The 27,420-nt window shown below is 37.3% G+C and overlaps 1 protein-coding gene across 11 annotated transcripts in view; it reads right to left on the bottom strand.

Moving 5' to 3' along the window:
- The window catches only part of CHD2 (chromodomain helicase DNA binding protein 2), a 155,388-nt gene that overhangs the window by 22,648 nt on the left and 105,320 nt on the right, over positions 1-27,420 (bottom strand). For 10 of the 11 annotated variants that reach the window (XR_013485307.1, XM_078151152.1, XM_078151151.1 and 7 more), the window contains 9 exons: positions 24,739-24,914; positions 22,426-22,467; positions 18,784-18,923; positions 11,003-11,141; positions 10,628-10,778; positions 9,359-9,481; positions 8,083-8,211; positions 7,426-7,566; positions 6,208-6,342 (listed from right to left, as the gene is read on the bottom strand). Coding sequence is in view for 10 of the 11 variants with exons in the window: in XM_078151152.1 (XP_078007278.1) it covers positions 6,208-6,342; positions 7,426-7,566; positions 8,083-8,211; positions 9,359-9,481; positions 10,628-10,778; positions 11,003-11,141; positions 18,784-18,923; positions 22,426-22,467; positions 24,739-24,914 (1,176 nt within the window). In the remaining variant the exon portion in view is untranslated. The remainder of the gene's footprint in view (positions 1-6,207; positions 6,343-7,425; positions 7,567-8,082; positions 8,212-9,358; positions 9,482-10,627; positions 10,779-11,002; positions 11,142-18,783; positions 18,924-22,425; positions 22,468-24,738; positions 24,915-27,420) is intronic. The other variant, XM_078151155.1, reaches the window with a different exon arrangement.

Below are 27,420 nucleotides of genomic sequence, written 5' to 3'. Positions count from 1 at the left end.
AAAGAGTACATGCCCTTTGACTCATCTATACCATTGTCAGGCCTGTACCCAAAGGTGATCAAAGAAACAGGAAAAGGTCCTATGTATACAAAAATATTCATAACAGTTCTTTTTGTCATGGTAAAAAACAAAACAAAAAATACAATCCAGAAACTAAAGGGATGCCTATAAATTTAAAAACGACTGAATAAGTTGTGGCATACAAACGTGATAGAATAGCATTATGTGGTAAGAAATGAAGAATGATGATTTCAAAGAGATATAGAAAATTTTACATGACTAACTCAGAGTGAAATAAGCAGAACCAGAAAAACAATTTATACTATATCAATACCATGAGAATGAATAACTATGAAGATTTTTATAAACTGATGAAGAATGAAATCAACAAAACCAAGATAACAATTTATATACAGTAACATTATTATAAAGACAAACAACTTTGAAAAGACTAACAACTATGATTAAAACACACACACACTGTCTTATTCTGCACCCTAAATCCATCAACTCTATGTCAGGATGTGGATATTATGCTTCATCATCAACCTTTTGGAATCATGTATGATCACTGTACTGAATTTTGAAGAAAAAAACCCATATATTCAGCAAGAAAATCTGTTTTGTTTGACTATGAATATTTATTGCAAGGAATTTGTTTTTCTTTTCTCAGTGAGGAAGAGGATAAGAGGGAAAGAAAGCAGACTTCTGTTAATTAAAAAGAGAAAGATTAGGGGTTATACAGATTTGGATATTGCAAGTACTTTCAGGTAAGGTCACTATTTTGTTAGCTTTTGCTTAATTGTTTTACTTTGTTCTAAGAGATCTCTCAAGGAGTGGGAGCAATGTGGAAATAAAACACATCAATAAAACTTGAGGAGAAAAAAGGGCAAAATGAGATCTAAAAAGATTGAAGCATACCATTTTTCATTCACTATTGAAGCATACTATTTTCTCTCTCTTTTTTTTTGTTTCTTCTTTCTTGTGGTTTTTCCCTTTGGTTTTAATTCTTCTTTGCAACATGACTAATGTGGAAATATGTTTAAAAAAATAAAATAAAATAAAATTTGGAATTTGTAAGATAAAAAAAATTTTTTTAAGAATTCACTGATCACTTCCTGAAAGAAACTACAAAAGGAAAGGTCCCAGGAATGTCACAGCCCAAATCCAGAGTTTCTAAGTAAAAAAAAAAAAAAATAATAATGCAAGTGATGGGGTGCTTTGGTGCTTGCATTTGGGTGCTTGTGCTTGTACTTGTACCCCAGTTTCTCCCTAGTCTCAGAAACACTGTCTCTGACAACCACTCCCCAGCCAAGGACACTGTGCCTAGCAGTTATTCATGCATGGGCCTCAGCACAACCCTTATCTCTCTCCCTGGTACAGCTACACAGAGGTGGGCTGCTCAGGCCCCAGCTCTCAGATCATGTCTCTGGAAGCCTCCCAATTCCTTAGTAGTTCCTGTCTTGTAAGAAAGCTTTCCCTTGTTGCAGAATATTCTCTCATCAACACAGAGGGAGAGGGGTGCCTTGCCCAGCCGAAGGAGTTTTGTCCTTGGCCAGCCCAAGGACTCTTCCTCCTGCCAGACTCCAAAGATCCATCCCCCTCTCCCTGTCCAGTAGACTCCCTGTACTTTCCCATCCATAGCTCCAAAGACACCTGCACCTTTGGATATTACCTCATCAGTGTTCCTGGCATTTCTTTCCCATGCTCTTTTCCATATAAACCCTAGTTGCATTCTCAGTCTCTTGCAGGAATCCTTAAGAATCCTTGCCCGCTGAAAAGCGTAACAATAAATCTTTGCCACCTTGAAGAATGCTTGAGTCTGTGAATTCATTCCAGATGACCCGTCCTGTACTCTGGTCTTTGAGGGGTCACAACCTCTCAACCTCTCACACCGCAACACAAGCATCCAGAAAAAACAGTTCAATTACCAAAAGAACAGATGGGATCACAGAAGAGTCTACTGTAAATGAAAGGAGATCTTGGAATACAATATTCAAAAAGGCAAAAAATATGAACATACAATAAAAAATAACAACCTGCTGAGCATCATCCTGCAGGGTAAAAAAAAAATACACCTTTAAGGGAATAGAGGACTTTCAAGTATTTATAAAAAGACCAGAAATGAGCAGAACTGAAATAAAGTCAAGAGAAATCCAGAATAAAGAATCTAGAGAAATCTAGAAATTCAAGAGAAATCTAAGCCAGAAATGCTTGCAGAGGATCCTGGATTAAACACACAGTGATGTGAAGAATAATTTGTACAGGGACAGCAACATTGTAAAGAAAAACTCTGAAAGATTTGAGAACTCAGAACAATGCAAAGCTAAATCAAGACGTCAGTGAAACTATGATGATGAAGCATACTACCTACTTCCTGACAAAGAGGTGATGGCACATGGTACAGAAAGAGATATACATGACTGGACACAGTTACTTTGTGGATTTGTTTTGCTTGACTATGCCTATCCGTCACAGGTTTGTTATTTTCTTTCTTTTTCTCAGTTTTTATTTTGGGGAGGAGGATAGCAACAGTGATATCAAAAAAGAGATAACCACTGAAACACTTTAAAATGTGCAGAAGAAAACAAAAAGACATGCAGTAGTTTACGCACACACATATATGTATATACACACACATTTTTATGTATACGTGTATTTTTATGTATATATGTATTTTAATTTGTATATATATGTATATGTACATATGTGGTATGAAATAGAGACTTATATTTTCAATAGAAAATTTTTGTTTTGTGTTCTATTGTGTATATGTGTGTATTGTATATATGGAACTGTTCTTTTTTGGTGTTTTAAGTTCAAATTTTTAACAAAAAATACATAAGAGTTTTTTAGCTACATTGGGAGAAAAAGGAGAATCAAAGAAGAGATTTGACCTTTGTTAGGGTCAGATGGGATAACGATAACTGACAACAGACAGAAGGCAGAGCTAATGAATTTTTATTTTCTCTGTAAAAGAGAATGACTTGTACATTGGAAATCTAGAAATGACAAAACAAATTTACTAACAGGGAGCTGATATCTAAGATAAGTAAGAAGATAATAAGAAAGCACGTAGTTGTCCTTAAAGAATTCAAGACACTTAGTTCAAATTAACTATACTCTCCTATCCTGAAAGAACTAGCAGATGTGATTATTGTATCACTGTTAACAATATCTAAAAGATCATGGGAAATGAGGGTACTACAATGTTGGAGAAAGGCAAATACCCCAGTTTTCTTTTCTTTTCTTTTTGTTACTTTAGGCAATGGGGTTAAGTGACTTGCCCAGGGTCACACAGCTAGTAAGTGTTATGTGTCTGAGGCCGCATTTGAACTCAGGTCCTCCTGAATCCAGGGCCGGTGCTCTATCCACTGCGCCAGCTAGCTGCCCCAAAATACCCCAATTTTCAAAAAACAGAACAAAATCTGTAGCCTCTAGACCAGTTAGTTTCACTTTGATTCCTGGGAAAACTCTAATGTAGGTCATTAAAAGATTGTTGGTAAATATCTAGAAAGGGAAATAGTAAATTACAAAAACTCGGCACACCTTCATCAAGAACAGGTCATGACAGAATAACTTCATATCCTTTTTTAAAAAACAGGATTACTTAACTAATAAATAACAGGAATCTTGTTGATATAGCTTACTTAGACATTAACAAAGCTTTTGATAAAATATAATATTTTTGTGGAAAATACGAAGAAAGACAGATTAGATAATAATAAATGGATTCAGAACTCATTGGATCACTGGACTCAAACAATAGTTGTTAATGGCTAACAATCAACGTGGCAGGAGGTGTCCAGTGTAATATCCCAGGGATCTTTATTCTGACCTGCGCTGTTCAACATTTTTATCAATGACTTAAGATAAAGGCATTTTATCATATGTTCTTTAAACTTATAGATAACACAAAACTTTGAGGGATAGCTAACACAGCTGATTAGAGTCAGGATACAGGGGGCAACTAGGAGGCACAGTGGATATGGCTCCAGCATTGGAGTCAGGAGGACCCGAGTTCAAATCTGACCTCAGACACTTGACATTTTCTAGCTATGTGACCCTGGGCAAGTCACTTAACCTTGATTGCCTCACATTAATTAATAAATTAATAAATGAATCAAAAAATAAATAAAGTTGAGATACAAAAGGATCTTGACAGACTAGAGCACTGGGCTGGATCTAATAAAATGAAATTCAGCTTGAAAAGACATCTCTCTAGTAAAGTGCTCAAGGGATCTGTACTGCTTAACATTTTTATCAGAAACTTGGATGAAGGCACAGATAGTATGCTTATCAGACTTACAGATGACACAAAGCTTGAGGAATAACTAATACACTAAATGATAGTCAGGATCCCAAAAAAATACCTTGACAGGCTAAAACATGGCTGAATCAGGAGTTCAACAGGGGTAAAGTCTTCAATAATATCAACATAACTAGAGTAGGATGTGTGCAGCATAGTCAGTCAACAACTGTCAAAAAAATATCCAGGGGTTTTGGTTGAGTGTAAACTCAATATGAATGAAGATTATGACACTTTTCCCAAAAAAAACTGATGGCATTAAGAAAAGCATAGCTTCCAGGAATAAAGAACAGATAATTTTGCTTTATTTTGCCCACATCTGGAATAGCTTGGTCATGTTTGGATGCCACAGTTTGGAAAGGGCAATGATGACAAAGGGAACCAGAAGTGGAGACACCCTTAAGTCCATGCAATATCAGGGTTATTTCAAAGAACTAGGAATGTTTAGCTTAGGAAAGGCAAGAGAGGGGGAGGGTGTAAGGCAGGAAATGATAGCTGCTGTCAAATACTTAAGAGCTCTCATATAGGAAAGGGTTTAGACGTGTTCTGTTTAGACCCAGGGAAGAACCAGGATAATGTGAGGAAATTGCAAAGAGTAAATTTAGGAAAACTTCCTAACAAATACTGCAACCCAGAAAAGGGAGATACTGGGTTCCACATTATTGGGAGGTATCAAAGCAGTGGCTAGGTAACCATCTGTCAAGGTAGGGTGTACCCAAGATTCTGGTTAAGGTATAAAGTGAACTAGGTGCCCACTGAGGTGCTTTCCAACTCATAATTCAGAGTAGAGGGAGAGAAGACGGAAAAGTTAGTGAGGCACCAATCTATAAAGGGGTTTGAAAAACAGGCTAAAGTGCTGCCACTGATTCCTCCCACCTTCCCAGCCTTATTTCTGAAAAAACAAGCAAGCTTTGCTCTTCAAAAAATGTAGTACTTACCAATACAACTTAACGAAGATCAAAAAAAAATTTACTTAGCTCCCCAGCCCTACAAACCACATTTTATTGCTATGTGATCAATCAGATTTGCCAGTATTTCTTTGGAGTACCAGATACTAGAGGAATTCCCAAAGAACCATGGTCTCAAATTCATTTGCCTATATTTTAAGTTCATATTACTCATCATCTTGAAATATCACCATCCAAATATTTGTTCCACTCCACAGAGATCAGTAAATTCCATTATTTAAATGGATAAAACATGAACAAAAATGTACATAATACATATACTGAAGAGATTCAAAGTAACCTGGGTAAATCCATGGAGTCATATCAGAGACCTACATTATTCTTTGTTTTATTTAGGGGGAAAAGAATAATACTTATATAGTCCCTACTACTTTCCAGACAATGTGCTTTACAAATATTACCTCATATGATCCTTATAACAATCAAGTAAAGTAGATGTTGTTATTATCCCCATCTTACAGTTAAGGCAAACTGAGGTTAAATGACTTACCCAGGATAGTAAATGATTCTATAAAATAGCACTCTATTCATTGCACCACCTAGCCACCTCTACTTAGTATAACAACTAGCAGAATCACATAAATATCAATCTTTACCTGAGATTTTGTCTTTCAGTGAATTATTTCCTGAGTTCTAACTTTCTACCAGGATTCTAAGAACTCCTGTTTTTTTGATCTGCAAATACCACTAAGGGATAATTCAATATTCTCACTCAGGAAAAGAAAGAAACTCCTTTCCTAAGAAAGGATGAACAAGAAAATGTCTCAAAACAAGTCCTTTAGATACAGGGATTTTGAAAGTGTCATATCAGGAATTTAAATAAATTTTCATTCTACTTGATTAAGAATCTATAAATAGACCAGAGAACACTAGCAAACAACTTAGTCTTTGTTTCAGGAATCTCTATGCTATCCCAATTTTAGTACTTACTATGCTGAATGTTTCCTGGTCCAGTTCATCATCTTCATCTTCTCCAATGGGGATTGGCTCACTTCCTGCGGTGATATGGACAGGACCTTGAGCTCTTTTTGATTTATTTCCAGCTTTGGCATCACCTGCTTTAGGCTTTAAAAAGAAATCATTAAATGTGGTCATTTTCTTCTATGTGGCAATCACTATGTGAAATTTAGACATTAAATGTCTTTACATTTATGTTGTCACGCCACAAAAGGATAAACTGAGCTCTAGGGAAATATTATAGCGTATCCCACCAATTAGTGAAGAATGAAACTAATGAATCCTAAACATCAGATAGTGATAATGAAATCACATTTTGCTATTTGCATGCCTAAAGATAACTTAATTTTCATAAAATATATGTTTACTTCTGAGCCACCATTCAGGAAAAAACCATGTTTCAAAAACAATCCAAAAGTGACATTTGAAGCAACGCCAGTTAAGGCCCAATAGATTCTATGCTTTCCAGATATAATACTCTTATCAATTCTAATAAATAAATCAAAGATCATAGAACAGCCAGTTAGCCTTGCTGAAATCAAACATACCCCTCTAAAATCAAACTCCTAGATCTCATCTCTTCCCCCATTTCTGTGCTTCTCATCAACTACAAGCTAAATGATCAAAAGTTACTTTCATGAATTCAAATCCTTCCCATAGTTAATTTGTCAAGGAGACTGCTCTCCACAGAAATGACTGAGAATCTGCTTCAGGCACCTGTCTTTTAACTTAAATTTTCTTTTCTCTGGCCCTTTTTCTGTCATACGAGAACTGATTCTGGGGTCAGAAGACCAGTGTCCAAAGGTCACCTCAGAATGCTACTTGCGTAACCATAGGCAGGTCCATTAACCTCTCTCGGACTGTTTCTTCACCTATAAAATGAGGGGATTACACTAGGTGGCCCTTTTGAGTTCTAGGTCTACATTCTTCCCTGATCCAAATACCCACCTCAAATTATACGGCAGAAAACCAGAGTAAATGCCTATCATAACTCCATAAAATACTGAATATTTAATGTGTTCTCCTTCTTTGGAAAAAGAGAGGTTCCTCTATTTCTCCAAGGACAGGAAGCATCTCTAGATCACTAGAGTATCTCTAGACCCCAAGAATGAAAACCTCATTATCATTTCCAAATTCTAAAAGACAATCCAAATGATGTACATTTACTAATGTATAAAAAGGAAACAATACCTTTTCTTTCTTATCCTTTGACTTTTTTCTTTCCTTATCTCCTTCCTTTTCTTTCTTAGAACCCATCTGTTTCTCCTTGTTCTCTTTGTTTTCTTTTTTCTTCTGCTTTTTTTTCATGGGGCTTTTTTCCAAGCCATCATCCTAAGAATTAAAGAAATCCCACATGACTATGAGTTTTTGCCACAAAGTTTAATTCAACCATTCACTTCTGTGGTATCTAGAAAAATATAACAAAGCTCCAAGGTCACTTGCTGTTTTAGAAAAAGACATTTATTTTTAAGTACCCTGTCCTGCAACACACTAACTGCATTGCATGCAGGAGGCACTCAATATATGTTTGGTGATTACTGAGTACTCTCACATCTATTGCCTGGTGTCTTTAACTGCAGCTGCATAACCATGGATCAATTTTGGCCTATAATAATTACTCCAAAATATACCTGAAAATGTGTAGCAATGATAAGAGTAAAGATCCCAGATTTCTCTCCCCAACCAATTACATGGTTAATGTCTCTAATGTGCTTTTCCCTTTCCTTAAAATAAAGTCTGTTCCTCTCTGACTAAGTTTAAGACACAGGAGCATTCTATGGATTGTTTCCACTCTCTCTATAAAGCCCAAAACAATAAGTTTCTAAACTACTGAAATCTGGCCCCTACCTTGACTTCCCCCTCTTCTGATGGATTGTCTGAATGCCTAGGGGATGAGAATTCATTTCCATGCTCATCTTTCGCTCTAGGAGCCTTGTTTTCCTTCTTCACACGGGGCTTTCGCTTCTTTAATTTGGTCTATTGAAAGGGAAGGAACCACTAATGATAAAACTTACTCCAATATTTGTACTTCAAGTATGTGTGATTTCCACCATGTGGGTACTTCCTCTACCAATACATAGTACACAATTGAATGAATTGCTTTGGCCACCCAAAAGAAAAATCTAATAGCTAATTTTCTGTTAATAAGCCTCTCTGTACTTCATATAGCTGATTCTCAGCTAAAGATACAACTAACAATGAAACAGCCAACCAAAAATGTAGCTGGAGCATAAACAGAACCTGGAATAGGGTTAAACCTCCATAAAGTTGTAGCTCCTTTACTGTTCAAACAAAAATCAGCAAAGACTCAAAAGGAATGCCAAAGAGTAAGCTTCAGAAAAAAGAAATGGTGTTAACTCTGAAAAGATTTTAGGTGCTCTAAGTGAAAAAACCCTTATGGTAGGGCTGATAAGCCAATGGCAACTAGATTTTCCACTGATGCTGTTATATGACTTGGGGTCATTTCAATATTCATAACCACTTTTTTTTTTTTACAAAGAGTGGATGGGAACATAAAAAAGCTCAAATAAGTTCATTAATTTCCTTATCAATAGGTTTCATTTAGGAGGATGGAATTTTTGACTAAAGACAGGTTTTTGGTTCATTTGTCCTTTTAAATCATCAATACTATTTCTTTGGCCCATTATCAAGAATAACCAAGAGCTAGACATAATGTAATGAGTAACAAGATTAGTGGACCCAACGTATACCCACTACTGGAATCTAATATTACATCCAAACTGTAGATAGTAAATTTTTTTTAAAGTAACAGAACACCTAGTCTGGCTGTGTTTTGGCAGAAGGGGAAGGATGGAGAAGGACAGAGTAACTGAGGAATAAGAAAGCTGGTAAGCCATTAGTCCACAAGGGAACAGTCTCATTAAAATTCCACAAATATCAACTTGGGTTTTAGCTTTAAGCAAATTCTTTATTGTATGACAAAAACTAATCCTCTGAAACCTCAAAGACATCTATATTTAGGAGGAAATTAAGGAGCTAAGTCTAAAATCTAGGGTAATACTGGTTTTCGTGATATCCACAGCATTCTCACCATTACAAAATAGCAATTTAATTACAGAAGCTTTCCCTTGGGAACAGCCAGAGATTGGTCAACTTCACCTACCTCTTCACCCTCTTTAACCAACTCCTTTTTGTCTAAGTCTTTCTTCAGCAGCTTTAACAGGTAGTCAGCTCGAGTTTGCAGCTGCTTTCCCTGAGGTTTTTTATCTGTCTCAACAGGTAATATCTTTGGAAAAAGAAAAAAAGAGAACCACCACCCCATTTTCAGGTTAGCAGGCCAGGAAATACTCTAACATAGTACAGTATTAACAAAATGCTCTTCCCTCCCCACCCCCCAAAAAAGTCTCAGAACCTGTCTCTTTTCCAGGGCTCCCAAACACTAAAATCCCTTATGCGCTGTTCTCATTTTACAAAATGGGATGGAGAAATCCAGCTCTCCCACTGGCTCCTACCTGTGCTGTTAACAGGGTAGAACAACTCAGGTAGGGGGAGCTTGTTGGCTTCATCTGCTAGAGCATCCCAGCCGTCGTGGATTTCCTCCTTCCAGGAGCAGGGAATCCCTGGAGCTAGGTTAAAGCTTCATTTTAGATTTAAAATGCTTCTTAAAGCATTGCCAGAGAGCACTGAGCTATTCCAGGATATGATCCATTCCCTGCTAGAATATTTGGACCTGATAGCCCAGACTGAATTGGAACTCAGTGTTCATAGCAGGGTGTTTTTACCCTCTGAAAAACCACACTGGATGAGCATTGTTTTGTTTTGACGTGCCAGGAAAAGCCCTGCCAGGAGCACAACATTGATACTGGTCTGCTGATATCTAAGCCTTCCTACTCTCCTCACTACTTTTTCTTTTTTTTAACCACTGCTGTAACATTTAGGTAGAATGATTTGTACTATGCAAGGAGTAGGTTTCAACTGAAAGTCAAATGCCATTACAAAAAATTCCAAAAAGCTATTCACATTTTTGTGTGTCTGTGTGTGATGAGAATTTGGTTGTATTGAATATATTGCCTGAAATAATGAGCCACCAAATGGGTCTTAAAAAATCTTGTCTCTGGTATTAATTGTAAGGGTATTTGACCACTGAAAAATCTGATTTTTAAAATTCTACTTAGAACAATATCTAAATCTATCCCCCAATTTCAAAAGGATTTAGGAGTCTGGTTAGCATTTTCTCCTTCATCTTCAACTGTGAAATGATTACCATATTCCACCAGAAATGGATGTTTCCATAGTGAATGAATGACAAGAAATCATTCACAAAATTATCCTGATTTTAATGTTAAATGTCAACAAACTGTCTTCTTCAATATTAAATCATTTATCAAAACTTTAAAAAAAAATCTGCTAAACATCTTACAGAATTACTTACTTTGTCAGTTAATTTAAGCTCTGGATCTGTTTTAATTAACTCCCAGTTGCCATAGCCATGTTCATAAATTCCCAACAGCAAACGAGAATCATCCTCCACTCCCCAATCTACATCAAAATGTGCAGCTTTGACACGACAGGTTAAGCAGTACCTGAAGGAATCATAAAAGCAAAAGAATATCATTGAGGAATTTCTCTGAATGTTTTTTGAAAAGAAACTTTTGTTAGCATAGGCACCATATTTTAATATACTAAAGAAATTCATTATGTAATTTATACTTATCTTAAAAGATGCCAAAAATACAAAACATCTGCCCAAAACAAACTTCAAAATGAAGTCTACCTGACGTATACACATTCAGACATATATACTCACTTTTTTTTTTCCTCAGGGTCCACAGGAATAGATTTGTGTAACATCTCAAACTCCTCTTCATGCTGAATAATAGATTTAACATTGACTTGAACCCCAGAAATCTTGATAGTAGGGCCCCTTCTTTTTCCTGGTCCTTTCCCTGAAGAACATCAATTTCATATTAGTGTAAAAAACATTTAATCAAGTCTCATGGAACACATAAGGGTAACTATCCCAACCACTTACTTCCATCCCCCAAACTTTTACTTCCTCAGTTAAGACTCCTTGCCTCTGATTAGTTCACAGGCATAAAGTGTAAATTAAATATTCAATTAACATTTTTGGAAACATCCCCAAATCCTTTTAGAAGTTAAATATTTAAGATTTCTTTATCCAGTAGTAATTTTTTTTTCAAATTTTAACATCTGATTTATTTTTCTTGCTTCCAAAATTAATAACTAGAAGAAGATTTTGGAGGTGTTGAAAAATTAATAGGACTTCCAAACAAAATGGTTCCCTGAAAAGAGGAAGGCAGTACAGATCCACATACCTGCTCTAGCAAAAAAAACTAAAGGTAGTACCATACTAAATAATAATAAATCCAATGAAAACCTACAGTGACTTCATCCACCCTAAGACTGCACAAAAATTCAGTCAGAAGCCAATCGGCAATAGGAAAAGAAATTCATTAGAATGTAGTACCAGTATACAGGAAACACTACAGAAGTTTCCCAGTGAGAAGGGCCAGAGATACCTGTAGTATGTAAGGCTCTATGTCTAGAGATAACAAGAATGAAGGGCTCCCACAAGAAAGCCCCACAGCGCTCAGAAACCAACACTAGAATTTGGAAGTAAATGGTTTTAGCAATGTTTGGAAGAGAACACTCAGGTCCAGAAGTTCTAAGACCCCTTGCACTCTGACATGAAACACCACAGAAACAGAACTCTGAATATCAAAGATCCAGGAGAAGCTAAAAACTACCCACGCTCTTAGCAAAGACAGAATCCTAGAAGGGAACATCAGTAAGTCAAGACCATCCCACTCAAAAGCACAAAAGAGAGTGGTGCCTGGCCCTGGCACACAGATCCAATTCAGGAACTAAGGCTAGAAAGATGAGTAAACTGAAGATACCAACCACTAAAAAGTATTATGGATCCAGAGATACCCAAAAATCCAAAGCAGAAGAGAATAACTCCATAATAAACACAAAATCTCAAAGGAAAAATGAATGTTCCCAAAGGACTACATGAACACTTAGAAGAAATGAAGCAAGAGATAAAAAACAAAATAAAAACTCGAGGAAAGAATGAGGAGAAAAAATAACTTGGAACAGAAAGTTGTCTTACCCAAATAGAGGACTCTCTGAAAATCAAAACACACCAAAGAGAAATCAATGACTCCATCAGACAACAAGAACTATTATGACAAATTGAAAGATTTTTTAAAATAGAAGAGAATGTCAGATATCTGATATAAAAAAAAAATGGTCAAGAAGAAGAATCATCACTGGACTCCCTGAAAACCATGATCTAAAAAAAAAAGCCTGGATAATATAACTTAAGAAATCATAAATAAAAACTGCTCATAGTCCAAATGCAGAGCTTCCATATTAAAGGAAAAAATACTGCAAGCATCCAGAAAAAAGCAGTTCAAGTGCCAAGAGACCAGTCAAGATCACAGTTTCTATTATAAATGAAAGGAGATCCTGGAATACAATACTGAAAAAGGCAAAACATATGGGCATACCACCAAAAATGACTTAAAAAGCTGAGCATCATCCTACAGGGTAAAAAAAAAATTGCACCTTTAATGGAATAGAGGCCTTTCAAACCTTTATGCTATAAAAATCAGAACTGAGTAGGAACTTTGAAAAGGGAACGTATGAGTCAAGAAAAACCTTCAGAAAGATAAATTTATTCAAGCAATTAGGAAAGGCTATACACTGATGATGTGCTAACACTCTAATGGGAGAGGAGAAACAAGTGTTATTATCAGAACCTTAATGTCTTTGAAACATATATAGAAGAGGCTAGGGGAGGAATTAGCTTTGGTCTGAGGGTTTTAAGAGGTGAAAGCAAAGGAAAGATGATAAAGTAACACATCAGCAGAGGTGGGGAACCTTCAGCCTCAGGGCCATACATGGCCCTCGAGGTTCTCAAGTGTAGCCCCTTGACTGAATCCAAACTTCATAGAAAAAATCACCTTAATAAAATGATTTCCTCCGTAAAACTTGTACTCAGTCTAAAGGCTGCACCCAAGACCTGGAAAGCCACATTCGATCTCAAGGCCACAGGTTCCCCACCCCTACAGTAGAGTATAACAGAAGAAAAAATGGGGTAGAACTTATTCTCCATAATTTGGAAAAAAGGTTAAACATACACACAGAATTTGGTTTAGAAATACTGAACAGGGGAGCCAAGATGGCAGAGTAAAAGCAGTGACTTGCTTGAGCTTCCCCCAAACTTCTCCAAATGGCTCTAAACAAATTCTAAAGCAGTAGAACCCACTAAAAGACAAAGTGAAACAAATTTCCAGCCCAAGACAACTTGGATGGTTGATCAGAAAGGTCTATCACGCCAGGTGGGGAGAGGAGTGCAGTTGTACATGGGGTGCACTGGCAAACCAGGCTTCATCGAACCTGGAGCAAGCCTCAAAGGACTGAATCACAGGCATCTGTAGCGGTTTTCAGACTTCTCAACCCACAAACGCCAAAGACAACTTCAAAGATCAGTAGAAAAAGTCTGTGACCACAGTGAGAGAGAAACTAGGTCTCAGTCCTAGTCCCTGCGCACAGCCGCAAGGCAGCGGCTGCTTCCAGAGCTTCTGGCCCACAGAATGAGGGGGAACTGAGTGGCTGATTAAAGGAGGATTGAAGGGATCTCTTTGCTGGTGCAGGATTCGCTTGCTTTGCCTATGCTTGGATATGGGTCACAGTTCTGGGTAATAGTCCAGGGGCAAGGAGGAGTGTAGTGGTGGTGCAGAGAAAATCCTCTTCACAGTTCCAAGGCAGAAAAGAGTACTTGTGGTCACTCATAGACAAGAGCACAGGCCAGGAAAGGAGTAAACACCTCACCTTTGATCATATCACCTTGGAAGAACTGAAAATTTACAGGTCCCTAGAAGTACCTCTGAAAACAGCTGCACAAAACCCCTGAAGCTTGGGACAGTACATTCTCCACACTGGAAGCAGACCCCTACCTTAACAAAGAGTTTAAAACTCAAGTAATTGGCTGGGATCATGAGCAAACAAAGGTGCAAAAACAGTCATACCATACAATCTTTCTTTGTTAACAAAGAAGATCAAAAAAACACAACCAGAAGAAGACAACAAAGTCAAAGCTCCTCCATCCAAAGCCTCCAAGAACAATATGAATCAGTCCCAGGCCATGGAAGAGCTCAAACAGGATTTTGAGAAGCAAGTAAGAGAAGTAAAGGAAAAACCCGGGAAGAGAAATGAGAATGATGCAAGAAAATCATGAAAAACAAGTCAGCAGCTTGCTAAAGGAGACCCAAAAAAATACTGAAGAAAGTAACACCTTAAAAAATAGACTAACCCAAATGGCAAAAGAGGTCCAAAAAGCCAATGAGGAGAAGAATGCCTTCAAAAGCAGAATTGGCCAAATGGAAAAGGAAGTCCAAAAGCTCACTGAAGAAAATACTTCCTTAAAAATTAGAATGGAACAAATGGAAGCTAATGACTTTATGAGAAACCAAGACGTTGTAAAACAAAACCAAAAGAATGAAAAAAATAGAAGACAATGTGAAAGACCTCACTGAAAATAAAAAACAACTGACCTGGAAAATAGATCCAGGAGAGATAATTTAAAAATTATTGGACTACCTGAAAGCCATGATCAAAAAAAAGAGCCTAGACATACATCATCTTTCAAGAAATTATCAAGGAAAATTGCCTTGATACTTTAGAACCAGAGGGCAAAACAGAAATTGAAAGAATCCACCGATCACCTCCTGAAAGAGATCCCCAAAGGAAAATCTACGAATATTACAGCCAAATTCCAGAGTTCCCAGACCAACGAGAACATATTGCAAGAAAGAAACAATTCAAGTATTGTGGAAACACAATCAGGATAGCACAAGATTTAGCAGCTTCTACATTAAGGGACCAGAGGACTTGGAATATGATATTCCAGAGGGCAAAGGAGATAGGATTACAACCAAGAATCACCTACCCAGCAAAACTGAGTATAATTTAGTTAAAAAACTAAAAACAAATAAATTTTTTAAAAAAGAAAAAAAAAGTAATACTCAACAGAGAAAAAAATAATCCCCCTTCAGGGGAAAAAAATGGACATTTAGTGAAATAGAAGACTTTCAAACATTCTTGATGAAAAGATCAGAGCTGAATAGAAAATTTGACTTTCAAATATAAGACTCAAGAGAAGCATGAAAAGGTAAACAGGAGAGAGAAATCTTAAGGGATTTATTAAAGTATAACTGTTTACATCCCTAGATGGAAAGATGATATTTGTAACTCATGAGACCTTTTGTCAGTATTAGGATAGCTGGAGGGAAACAATATATATGTATAGATAGATAGATAGATAGATAGATAGATAGATAGATAGACAGACAGATAGATAGAGGGCACAGGGTGAGTTGAAGATGAGGGGTGATATCTAAAAAATAAAATTAAGGGGTAAGAGAGGATTATACTGGGAGAAGGAGTAAGGCAGAGGTAGAATGGGATAGGTTATCTCACATAAAACAGACAAGAACTTTTACAGTAGAGGGGAAACAGGGGAAGGTGAGAGGGAATGAGTGAATCTTATTTTCACAGGATTTGGCTTAAGGAGGGAATAATATACACACTCAATTGGGTATGGAAATCTATCTTACCCTAAAGGGAAAAAATGGGGGGGGGAAGGAAGAGGGGACAAGAAAACAGGGAGGGCAGATTGGGGGAGGGGATAATCAGATAATCAGAAGCAAACACTTCTGAAGAGGGACAGGGTCAAAAGAGAATAGAATAAATGAAAGGCGGGGCAGGATTAAGGTAAATACAGTTAGTTTTTCACAACATGCCTACTATGAAAGTGTTTTGCATAATTACACACGTATAACCTGTATCCAGTTGCTTGTCTTTTCAATGAGGGTGGGTGGGGAGGGAGGAGGGGAGAAAATTTGAAACCCAAAGTTTTAAAAACACATGTTAAAAAAATTGTTTTCACATGCAACTGGGAAATAAGAAATACAGAAAATGGGGTATAGAAATCTATCCTGCCCTACAGGAAAACAGAAGGGGGGGAGAGAGACAGAAAAGAGGATAGATTGGGGAAGGGGTATTCAGCATGCATGCCATCTTGGGGTAGGGGGAGGGATGAGATGGGGAGAAAATTTGAAACTCAAAATCTTGTGGAAGTGAATGTTAAAAAACTAAAAATAAATAAATTTTTTAAAAAAGAAAAAAAGTAATACTCAACAGAGAAAAAAACAAACAAAAAAACAACACAGAAGTAGGTGAGGAAGGTTAATATGGAAGACAGTACTAGGGAGGGGAAAATGAAGAGAAAAGGGAGGAAAACTAAGGAAGTGCCCATCAACTGAGGAAGGCTGAACGAATTGTATTATATGAATATAATGGAATGTTACTGCACCATTAGAAATGACCAAAGAGATTATTTCAGAGAATCTAGGAAGCATGAGCTAATGTAGCATGAAGTGAATAGAACCAAGCAAACAATTTTAACAATGAAAACACTATTGTAAAGAAAAATAGCTTTGAAACACTTGAGAACTCTGACCAACCACATATCTAGAAGACCTATGATGAAGTATGGTAACCATCTACTGACAGTGCAATAATGGAATCCAGGTGCAGAATTAATATATACATTTTTGGACATGACCACTGTATGAATTTGTTTTGTCAGACTATTCTTACTTGTTTTAAACATAGGATAGGCTTTATTTAACCGTCAAGAGAATGTAAAAAATTTATATCTTGGTCCATAAATAGTAATGATACCTCCTTTCTTTTTAACTTTGAACTTAAACACTTTTTTTAAAAGAGCATTTCAGTACACACAAAATGAGAATTCCTTATTAAACTGTAAATCTCCATTTCACACAGCTTGCTTTTTTAAAAAGTACATCATTGCACATGCTACTTTCAAAACTGTGCTGCTTATCTGCCGTTCCTTCTTTCAATTTAACAATGTTTCAGTAGCCATCTGTCTGTCTAGTTTTGTTGTTAGGTTTTTGCTGTTGTAGGTGTGCTGTTGCTGTTGTTGGGGTTTTTGTTTGTTTGTCTGTCTGTTTTTGGTATCACTCTCACTAACCCTCCCTGCCAAAATGCTTCATGAGTTCCTCAAGAGACACAGCTGGTTACTGTACTGATCAGAGTTCTTGTCTTTCAGTTTTACAATGTTACTCTCCTTCTTACATAAACGTTTTTATAGGAAGTATCCCTGAAAACCATGATTAAAAAAAAAAAGCCTACATTATACACTTCAAGGAATTATAAATGAAAATTGCCCAGATACTTTCATGCTACCACATTTCATCATAGGTCCCCTCCAGATACATTCTCTCTCTCCCCTCGTCTCTCTATATTATCATATCTAAACTGATGAATCTCATTATTATATATGTACATACATGTATATACATGTATGTGTATATGTGTGTGTGTGTATAATGACTTTAGTCTCTCCCAAATTTTTGTCCCACATTTCCAAAAACCAGCTGACATCTCCATTCAGATGTCCCACTGACATCTAAAACACCCGATTATCTACTCCTCCAAACTGCCCAGCTGCCATGCTTCCTTAGCTCTGATAAGGGCACCATCTTGCAGTCAGCAAGGTCTGCAACCTTAAAGCCATCCTTGACTCTTTTCTCTTCTCCAACTCATATATGTTCCTGCTGATTCTACCTCCAAATCACCTCTTGTATCTGTTCCCTTCTCTCCACTGAAAAGGCCACCACTCCTGTTCAGGCCTGGATCAGTGTAATAGTCTCTTAATTAGTTTCCCTGCTTTCAGTGTCTCCTTTTTCTAATCCATGCTGCAGATGCATTATATATTTTAGAAATACTGACACAAAGTTGTTCTTTGATCACTCTACATTCTATCCATTTCAGTTCATTGCACAGGCTACCTCCAAGGCAAGCCTTCTTTGCCCACTCTTCATATAATTTTTAGTTTGCTTCCTATATAACCTGTCCTCCATGAAACCTTGCATCACATTACACACCACCTGCGCTCATTCCCTATTGTTCACTCCCTCCTCATATGAATTTACATATATGTGTGTGTGTGTATGTATGTATATATACACACACACATATATTTACACACATCTATACACATACATGTATGTGTATATAGTATATATGTGTATGCATATATACATACACAAATCTATACACACACACACATCAAGAAGGGGGGTGGGATATATATCCTACCCCTAGTAAAATAAAGGATCTTAAGAGGGAAGGTACTGTTTTTACTTTCGTCTTTCTTATCACCAGTGCCTTATACATACATACATACATACATACATACATAGATCTACTAAATGTTTACTGAACTAAATTGAATCTAAAATGCTATATCACTGAATTCCTATTTATCAAACAATATTTATTTGACTGTCAACTTCTTTATTATATATGTATCATCTTTAGCTCTCCATGAACTTCAAATCACTGGAGACGGCACAAAGTCAATGTCAGAACAGCTACAGCAAATAAAGAATCAGGACACAGAACTACAGCACTTGTGGAAATTTGGGGCTACATGTACCAGAGTTCAGAAGAATGACCTTCTGGACTTACCTTCGCTGGCATTTTCTTTCAGTTGTTCCTCATATTCTTGCATTGCTGACACACAGCTGTTATGAATCAATTCACCCAATCGCTTCAGATCTGCTACAGACTTATCCACCAGCTCAGCATCCCGAGCAATGCACTCTAGACTGTGGAATGACAAATTTAGCACACTTCAGATACTGTTCCCACTTCTCTAATATTGAACAAAGATTCCTAGCACCATTCACCTCTGATTTGCTATTGTAAGAATTTTTTTCCTGCTCTCTTTTCCTCACTTTAAGCACAAATGAAGTACGTGAAATTTTTACTTTCCATTTTTCAAATAGCACTGAGAATATCCCAAATATAGAAGAGCAGTTTAAGAGTGATTTTTTTTACATACTTTTAAATTATCTGGACTGTATGATAACTGGTACTCACATTGATGAATTCCACTGACGTGATAACGATGAGCTCTTTAAACTACAGACGTTATTTATGTTCAAAGAATCTTACAATTAGAATCAGAAATCATCTAATCCAAGCTACATAACCAAATAGCCCCTCCATTTCATCACTGACAGGTTGTTTTCTAACTTCTTTCTTAAGACTTCCACTAATAATTACCTCCTGAAACAGCCCATTCCACCCTGAAAAGCTATAACCACCTTCATTCTGGACACTGGGTCTCTATTAATGAATGTAGGATACATATGAATTCGCTTCTTTAGCTTTCATGTCACAGAGTTGATTCATATACTGTAGTCTTCAATTCACTAAAACGCCCAGAGGTTTTTTCATAGATACCCTTTCCTGTAATTGTACATTTTACTTTTTAAACCCAAATACAGACCTTCATATGTATTTCTGTTAAATTTAATCTATATTAGAATGTTGCTTCTCCACTATTCATTCCTCTTCCATTCTAACTTTCATTTCTTACAGTATTTCTAGAAGCTGAGTATTGAATTACTTCTATTATGTGTTTTGTTTATCTCTAGAAGTATATAAAGTATATTAATGTATCAAGTGCCTAAAAACTGGCTTCCGCCGAGTATTTTCCATACAGTGGATATTTAGTACATGTTACTGACTTCAGCTGACATGACTTAGTCAGATATTTCAATATGAAACTCTCATTGGTAAGTTTCTCCTGGAACCTTCATTTGGTGGAAGGGCCCAAACCAGCCTGCTTTTATTCCCCTTCCATCCCTGTTCCTGGCTTTAAAGATTTCAAAATCATACCTCTACTACTGTCTAATCCTGGAACTTCCATTAATTCCTGGGGTCTTCTTGCCCTGGAATATCCTATGACCCATGCTGCCTTTCTGCCCATGGATATTTCTCTTCATCTGTTCCCCAGGTACCACTAGTGAAAGGCCCAGGCCAGCCTGCCTTAACTTCCCTCCCAGCTGATTCCTAATTTTGTAGACTTCAAAGTAATACCCCTACAATGGGTACCTTCACTCCCAACTCACGTTTTTCATCTTTTTGTGTGTTTTTTCCCCATTAGAACACAAGCTCTTTAAGGGCAGGTATTGTCTTTCTTTTGGCTTGTATTTGTATCCCCACTGCTTAGTAGTTTCTGGCTCATAGTTAGCAATTAACAAATACTTGTTTTCTTCCTTCCTTCACAAATAGCAGAGAGATGCATAATATGGCCTCCCTCTACCAGGCAGCTGACATTCTCCATTCCAGTGAGATATACTCTAGCATGATTCCAGGTTCCACTGCAACACAGGTCCAAAAACATATTTGACTTTCCCTGTAATCATCCAAGAGGACGTGTTGCCTGCCACAAGTTGATACTTTTACTTACTAATCCAGCTAATTCTAAGGTCCAACAGGTTCACAGCATTCAGATCTGAATAAATATAACAACCCTTATCAAAAAACAAAAATCAAATGAAACTAACTCTATTCATTATCGAAACCAGTCAGAAACCTTGGCTCAAAACATCAGAAAATAGTAGGAGTTTAAAAACAGTCCCACTATAGAAATATATCCTTTGGATACAGATAGTGGCCTAGGAGTAAAGATTGCTGGACTCTACTCATATCTAGAACTGAATGTGCATATGCTTATGCAATATATACTGTGTATTCCAGGATTCCTGTAAATTATAGTTAATGATATTTGTTTCTGAAGGCACAACATCCCTTCTCCAAAGGAGAAGCTACATGAGCTCTAAATTTCAAAGTACTACAGCAAACATTTATCAGTAGTAATAACAATCAGGACAATTTCCCTCACCAGTAATATGACTCAAATACTCAAAAGATCTGTGATCTCACAGATTTGGAAGTTCTTTCTTTGGTGCAGTTCATAGCCTGCCCATCCTGTGTGACTCTTGCTCACGTTGTCCCATAAGTTTACCACAGGTAGTCCATCCAACATGGGTTTGTTATGTACTATACAGCATTAAAAAAAAAAAGTCTGCAAATGAAAGCAGAATACTAGACTACTTGAAACACAGCTTCTTCTTTGCTATATCGACTGTCCAATTCAATACTAGTACACTCTCAAAAGTATAGCAGAATATATTATTATGACAAACTTATGGCTTTTTCACTTGGGAACTGTACCAAATCTAATGATTTGAATGCAAATTGTATCCGGTATTATCTAAAGAAAAGTAAGTGACTGGGACACTAATGCTTTGTTGATGGAACCGTGAACTGTTCCAACCATTCTAGACAGCAATTTGGAACTATGCCCAAAGGGCAATCAAACTCTGCATATTCTTTGATCCAGCAATCCCACTACTAGGTTTGTACCTCAAACAGATCATCAAAAAACAAAAAGGATCTATGTATAGAAAAATATTTATAGCAGCTCTTTTTGTGGTGGCAAAGAATTGGAAATCGAAGGAATGCCCATCAACTGGGGAATGGCTGAACAAGTTATTGTATATGAATGTAATGGAATACTATTGTGCTATAAGAAATGATGAGCAGGCAGATTTCAGAAAAACCTGGAAAGACTAACAGGAACTGATGCTGAGTGAAGTGAGCAGAACTAGGAGAACACTATACACAGTAACAGCAACACTGTGCAATGATCAACTATGACTGACTTAGCACTTCTCAGCAATACAATGATCCAAGACAATTCCAAAAGACTCAGGATGGAAAATGCTACCCACATCCAGAGAAAGAACTACAGAGTCTGAATGTAGATCAAAGTGTACTATTTTCACTTTTGTTTGTTTGTTTGTTTTTTGTGGCTTTTCCCTTCTGTTCTGTTTCTTCTTTGACAACATGACTAATGTGGAAATATGTTTGCACGATTGCACATGTAACCTGTATCAGATTGCTTGCCTTCTTGGGGATGAGGGACAGGAAAGAGGGAGGGAAAAAAATTGGAACTCAAAATCTTATCAAAAATGAATGTTGATGGTGTCAGACACTTGACACTTATAGCTGTGTGACCCTGGGCAAGTCACTTAACCCTGACTGCTCATCAAAAAAGAAAAAAAAAGAATGTTGAAAACTATCTTTATATGTAATTGAAAAAAATAAAATACTATTTACAAAGAAAGAGATAAGTGATCCCATCACTGGTGCATATAAAATATCACAGAGTATTTTAATTCAGCAAATAAAGCCTGCACGACACTGGTTAAACTGCGAATAAAGTATCTGGTGGACAACTACTACTGAACTTACCGTTCAAGAGGAAGCCCGAATTTCTTATATGCTTTGATGAACCTAAGAAGAAAAACAGTAAAGATGCATAAAGAAGAACTATATTAAAATGACAAAACATCTAAACTACACACCTGAAAGCGTTCCCTCATTTTACTCTGAGTAACATGGAACACTATGAAAGTACCTAAAGTCTTTCATGTAAATTCCATTCTATGAATCATGAAATAGTCATGAACATAACTACATTTAGGCCAATTATTCTAATCTCAGCTTCTATTGTCTTCAATCTGTGCAGACAAGAAATATGGAGCTGGGGTGAAAAAAAAGGTGGTTTGGTACCAGTGAGATAAGAAACACTAAGTTTATAGTACTTTTAAAAAGAAAGGTTGTAAGAAAGTGATCTAACAATAGCATGTCAATTCAAGAGTCCCTTAGTAACTGCCGACTACAGGCAAGGTCCTGTGCTAGGAAGTGGGGATATAAAGACATAAGTGGAACCAAAGTGTAAGCTCTTTAAAGAGCTGTAGGTGAGGGCATATACACACACAGCCAAGCAAAATTCAGAGCAGTGAGTAAAGAGGGTGTCTGAGTTGAGGGAATATGAAGAACCTGATGGGGGCAGCTAGGTGGTGCAGTGGATAGAGCACCAGCCCTGAAGTCAGGAGGACCTGAGTTCCAAACCAGCCTCAGACCAAACACTTGTCACTTATTAGCTGTGTGACCCTGGGCAAGTCACTTAACCCCAATTGCCTAAAAACTAAAAAGAGAGAGAGAGAGAGAAAGGGGGGGGGGGAAGAGGGGGGGGGGAAGAGAGAGAGAGGGGGGGAAGAGAGGAAAGAAGAGAGAGAGAGCGCGAGCACCTGGTATTTCTTTGACATCATAAACCTGGATCACTGGAAGTAGGAAAGTGAAGAGGAAGAAGAGGGGAGGCAAAGGGGAAAATGGGTTCCACTGTGGACATTCTGAGTTTGAGATGCCTATGGGACATTGAGGCAGAAACATCTAGGAGGCAGTTGGTGATGTGAGAATGGAGCTCAGGAGATAAATAAGGGCTAGCTATATAAATCTGTAAGTCATCTGTGCAGAAAACTAAACTGATAAGCGTTAACTAAAAGAAAAAAATCTAAGGGAAGAAGAGAAAATAGTCTAGAACAGAGTCACAGGATGTAACCATACTTGACAGTAAGACACAGATAATGATTCAGCAAAGGATACTGAGAAGGGACAGTCAGACAGGTAGAATGAAAAATAGAAACAAGCAGTATAATGAAAGCCAAGGGAGAAGAAAGTATTTAGAAAGTGATCAGCAGTGTCAAAAACAATAGAAAAATCAACCGGGACAAGGACTGAGAAAAGGCCACTGGATTCAGTGATTAAGAAGTCATCAATAAACTTGGAAAAAGAAATCTTAATCAAAGGATGGGGTCAGAAGCCAGATTACTAGTGAGTAAAAAGTAAGTAGAAGATGAAGAACTAATGAATATAAATTACTTTGGCTTGGTTTTTCCCTGTGTGTATGAGTGGGGAATGGAAGAAAGGGGATTGATCACTGTTTTGTGATTTTAAGTTTGCCTGGTAAATAAAGGAGAGCAGGGTTAAGTTTACTTAACTTTTTTAATGTTTGCAGGCAGAAAAAAAACAGAGGATAAAAAGATTAAAGTTTTTTGGGTAGCACTCAAAAACAGAAAATGGAATAATGATGGGGCTAGCCTAGGGAGGGAATTGGCAAGCCATATGTAGCAACAGGAAGGGATAAAGGTTGTCAGAAGACAATATCAAGTTAAGCTCGGTAACGAAAGGATCAAATTTCAAAGGGAGGAAAATAAGGCCACAGCAAAAGGGATGAACTTCAAAGAGCAGAAAGGGGTGCAGTGATTGGAGGTTGTGAGGACAAGAATAGGTTTAAGAGGAATATAGTAGAGGAAGAGATATAAGGACAGGAGGTTATCAAAACAAATAATATTACCTTCATTGTAACCACTAGACCACATACGAAATTCCTCCATGCATAATACTAATTATTTTAATGGTGATGATGGCCAGTTCATTCAGAAATTTTTTTTTTTGCTTGTGTCAAATAATGTTAAGAGTAACCAAAGAAGGAGTAGCAAGAAAAGCTGAACAAGATGCAGAATCATCAGAAGACTTAAGTTTAGGCATTACAGGAAGGGCTCTGTTCCAGTCTTTTGAGATATCCGAATCACCTATGCAGTCATAATTTTAATCATTCAAGGCAAATTAGTGTTTGCAGACTGACTGCATTCATATGCTACCAATTTATTCAAAGTAGCACATGATTTGAAACAAGTATGACTTGAAGCCTCTACTAACCTTCGAATCTCAGCATCTGTAAATCCCTCTACAAGGTCTTTTCTGACACTCCGAGGACGTCCTCTGCGCTTTGGCCTTTTGTCATCATCACTGTCATCTGTCTCACTCTCTGAACCAGAAGACCTCTGGGCCCTTCTTTTGGACTCAACATCTGAGTCACTATCATTAGCCTGAGCCTGAAAAAGCCAGAAGCAGGTTAACAGTATAACAAGTAGCAAGGCCTATTATTCAACTGTGAGTTAAAGAACTGAATTTGAGCTTTATTTCTGCCACTAAGGAGCTATTTGAACTTGGGCAGGTTATTTTTTCAGTCTTCTGATCTGTATGATGGAAGTATGATACCTACCTTGCAACCTCACAAGGTTGCTGTAAGGATCAAATCAGAATATATGTGAAAGTATTTTTTGAACTATGGCCATCTAAATATAAAATGTTTGAATGAATTAACAAAGTTTATATTTGTAATGTTTTACTCATGAATAAAAAGTTACAAATATAGGCTGCTATATTAGTATAACCATGAGTAAAAAGTTACAAATATAAGCTGCTTCCCTACTGCCTACTATCATGCCCATGTCTCCTCCATCCTCACTTGACACATCCATCCCCATAGTTATCATCCCTCATTTCTCCTCCCTATTGTGGCTAAACTTCCTGAGAAAGCTGTCAACAATCAGTATCTCCATTTTTTTTCCTCTTTCCTTAACTCTACATTCTGGCTTCCGACCTCATGGTACAACTGAAATTGCCCTTCTCAAAGTTACCAATGATCTTCTTATCAACAAATCTAATGACCTTTTTCTCAATATCCAATTTTCTAGACCTCTCTACAACCTTTGACACAGTCTATAAACCTCTTCTCCTAGATATTCTCTTATCTCTAGGTTTTTAGAACATTAATCTAACTAGGTCTCTTCCTAACTCTTTAATCAATCCTCTTCCATCGCCTTTCTTGGATCTCCAGGTCACACCCACTAATCCTGGGTATTCCACAGGGCTCTACTGTGTAGCCTCTTCTCTTTCCCCGGTATATCATTTTACTTTGAAATCTTATCAGCTCCTATAAATCCAATTACTGTCTCTATGGCAACTAGGTGGCACAGTAGATAGAGCACTGGGCCTGGAGTCAGGAAGCCCTACTTTCAAATCCGGCCTCAAACACTTACTAGTTTTGTGGTCCAGGCAAGTCACTTAGCCTTTATTTGCCTTGGTTTCTTCAACTGTAAAATGGGGATAAAATTAGGATTGTTGCGAGGATCAAATGAGACAATAACTGTAAAACATTTAGCACGGTGCCTGGCACATAGTAAGCAGTATACAAATGTTAGCTATTGTTACTGTTGTTAATGATTCTCAGATAGCCCTAACCTATCTCGTATGTTTCAGACTCCCATATCCAAGTGCTGATGAGACATCTCAAACCATATGTTCCATAGACAACTTAAACTCTACATGTCCAGAACTGAAGTGATTTGTTTTTGTCCACCCCCAAAATTTTCCCCTCATCCTATCTTTCCTATTCCCATAGAGGGCACCACTATCCTCTCAGGCACCTAGGCTCCTACCCTAGGTGTCATCCTTGACTCCTCACTTTCTCTCACCTCTCCATATGCCATCTGTGGCCAAGTCTTCTGTCAATGTTATCTTTATAGCTTCTCTCTCATATATCTTCATCTCTTGACGCTGCCAACACCCTGATGCAGGCCCTAATCACCTCACACTTGGATTACTGCAAAAGCCTTCTAGTTGGTCCAAGCCTCAAGCCTTTTCCCAGTAAAGTCCATTCTTCCATTCTTCCTTCACTCAGCTATCAAAACGATCTTCCTAAAGCACAGGTCTAATCACATCACCCATTTATTCAATAAATTCCAGTGACTCCCAGGATCACATATAAAATCTTATTAGGTATTCAAAGCTATTCACAACCAGGCCCACCCCACTTTTCTAGTCTTCTTACAGCTCACTCGCACATATGCAAAGTGACCCACTGATAATGGCTTCCTTGCTGTTTCTTGAATGAGTTCCATGCATTTTCATTGGCTGTTCATCCATATCTGGAATTCTCTCAGTCCTCATCTCTGTCTCATGTCTTCCCTCATCTCAGCTAAAGCCACCTTCTTCAAGAAGTCTTTCCTGATCCCCCTTAATACTAGTGCATTCCATCTGTTGATTATCTCTATTTTGTCCTTTATATATTTGTTTACATACTGTTTCCCTCATTAGAATCTGAGTTTCTTGAAAGCAGGGACTATCTTTTGCCTTCTTTATATCCCCAATATTTAGGACAGTCCTAAACACATAACAGGCACTTAATAAATGCTTGTTCATGGGACTTGGAAAAAAAAAGTTTCTACCTCCTGTTTTATTTATTCAATAAAGTTATGTTCTCATTTTGAATTAAAAATATAGATTGGTGAAATACTTTGTTTTTCAGGCAGTTAGGTAATGCAGTGGATAGAATGCTGGACTGGAGTTAGGAGTAACTGAGTTCAAATCCTGCCTCAGGCACTTACTAGTTGGGTAACCCTGCGTAAGTCACATAACCTCTCTCAGTCTCAGTTTCCTCATCTGTAAAGTGGGGATAATAATAGCACCTACCCCACAAGGGTGTTGTGAGAATCAAATGAGATAACACAAGTAAAGTGCTTTGCATGTTAAAGTATCATATAAATGATTACTTTT

The sequence above is a fragment of the Phascolarctos cinereus genome, unplaced genomic scaffold (assembly GCF_003287225.1).
Source record: "Phascolarctos cinereus isolate Bilbo 61053 unplaced genomic scaffold, phaCin_HiC Scaffold_3;HRSCAF=262, whole genome shotgun sequence".
Classification (NCBI taxonomy): Eukaryota; Metazoa; Chordata; class Mammalia; order Diprotodontia; family Phascolarctidae; genus Phascolarctos; species Phascolarctos cinereus.
The sequence above is the reverse complement of the archived record's forward strand: the minus strand, read 5'-3'. Positions and strand labels throughout refer to the sequence as shown.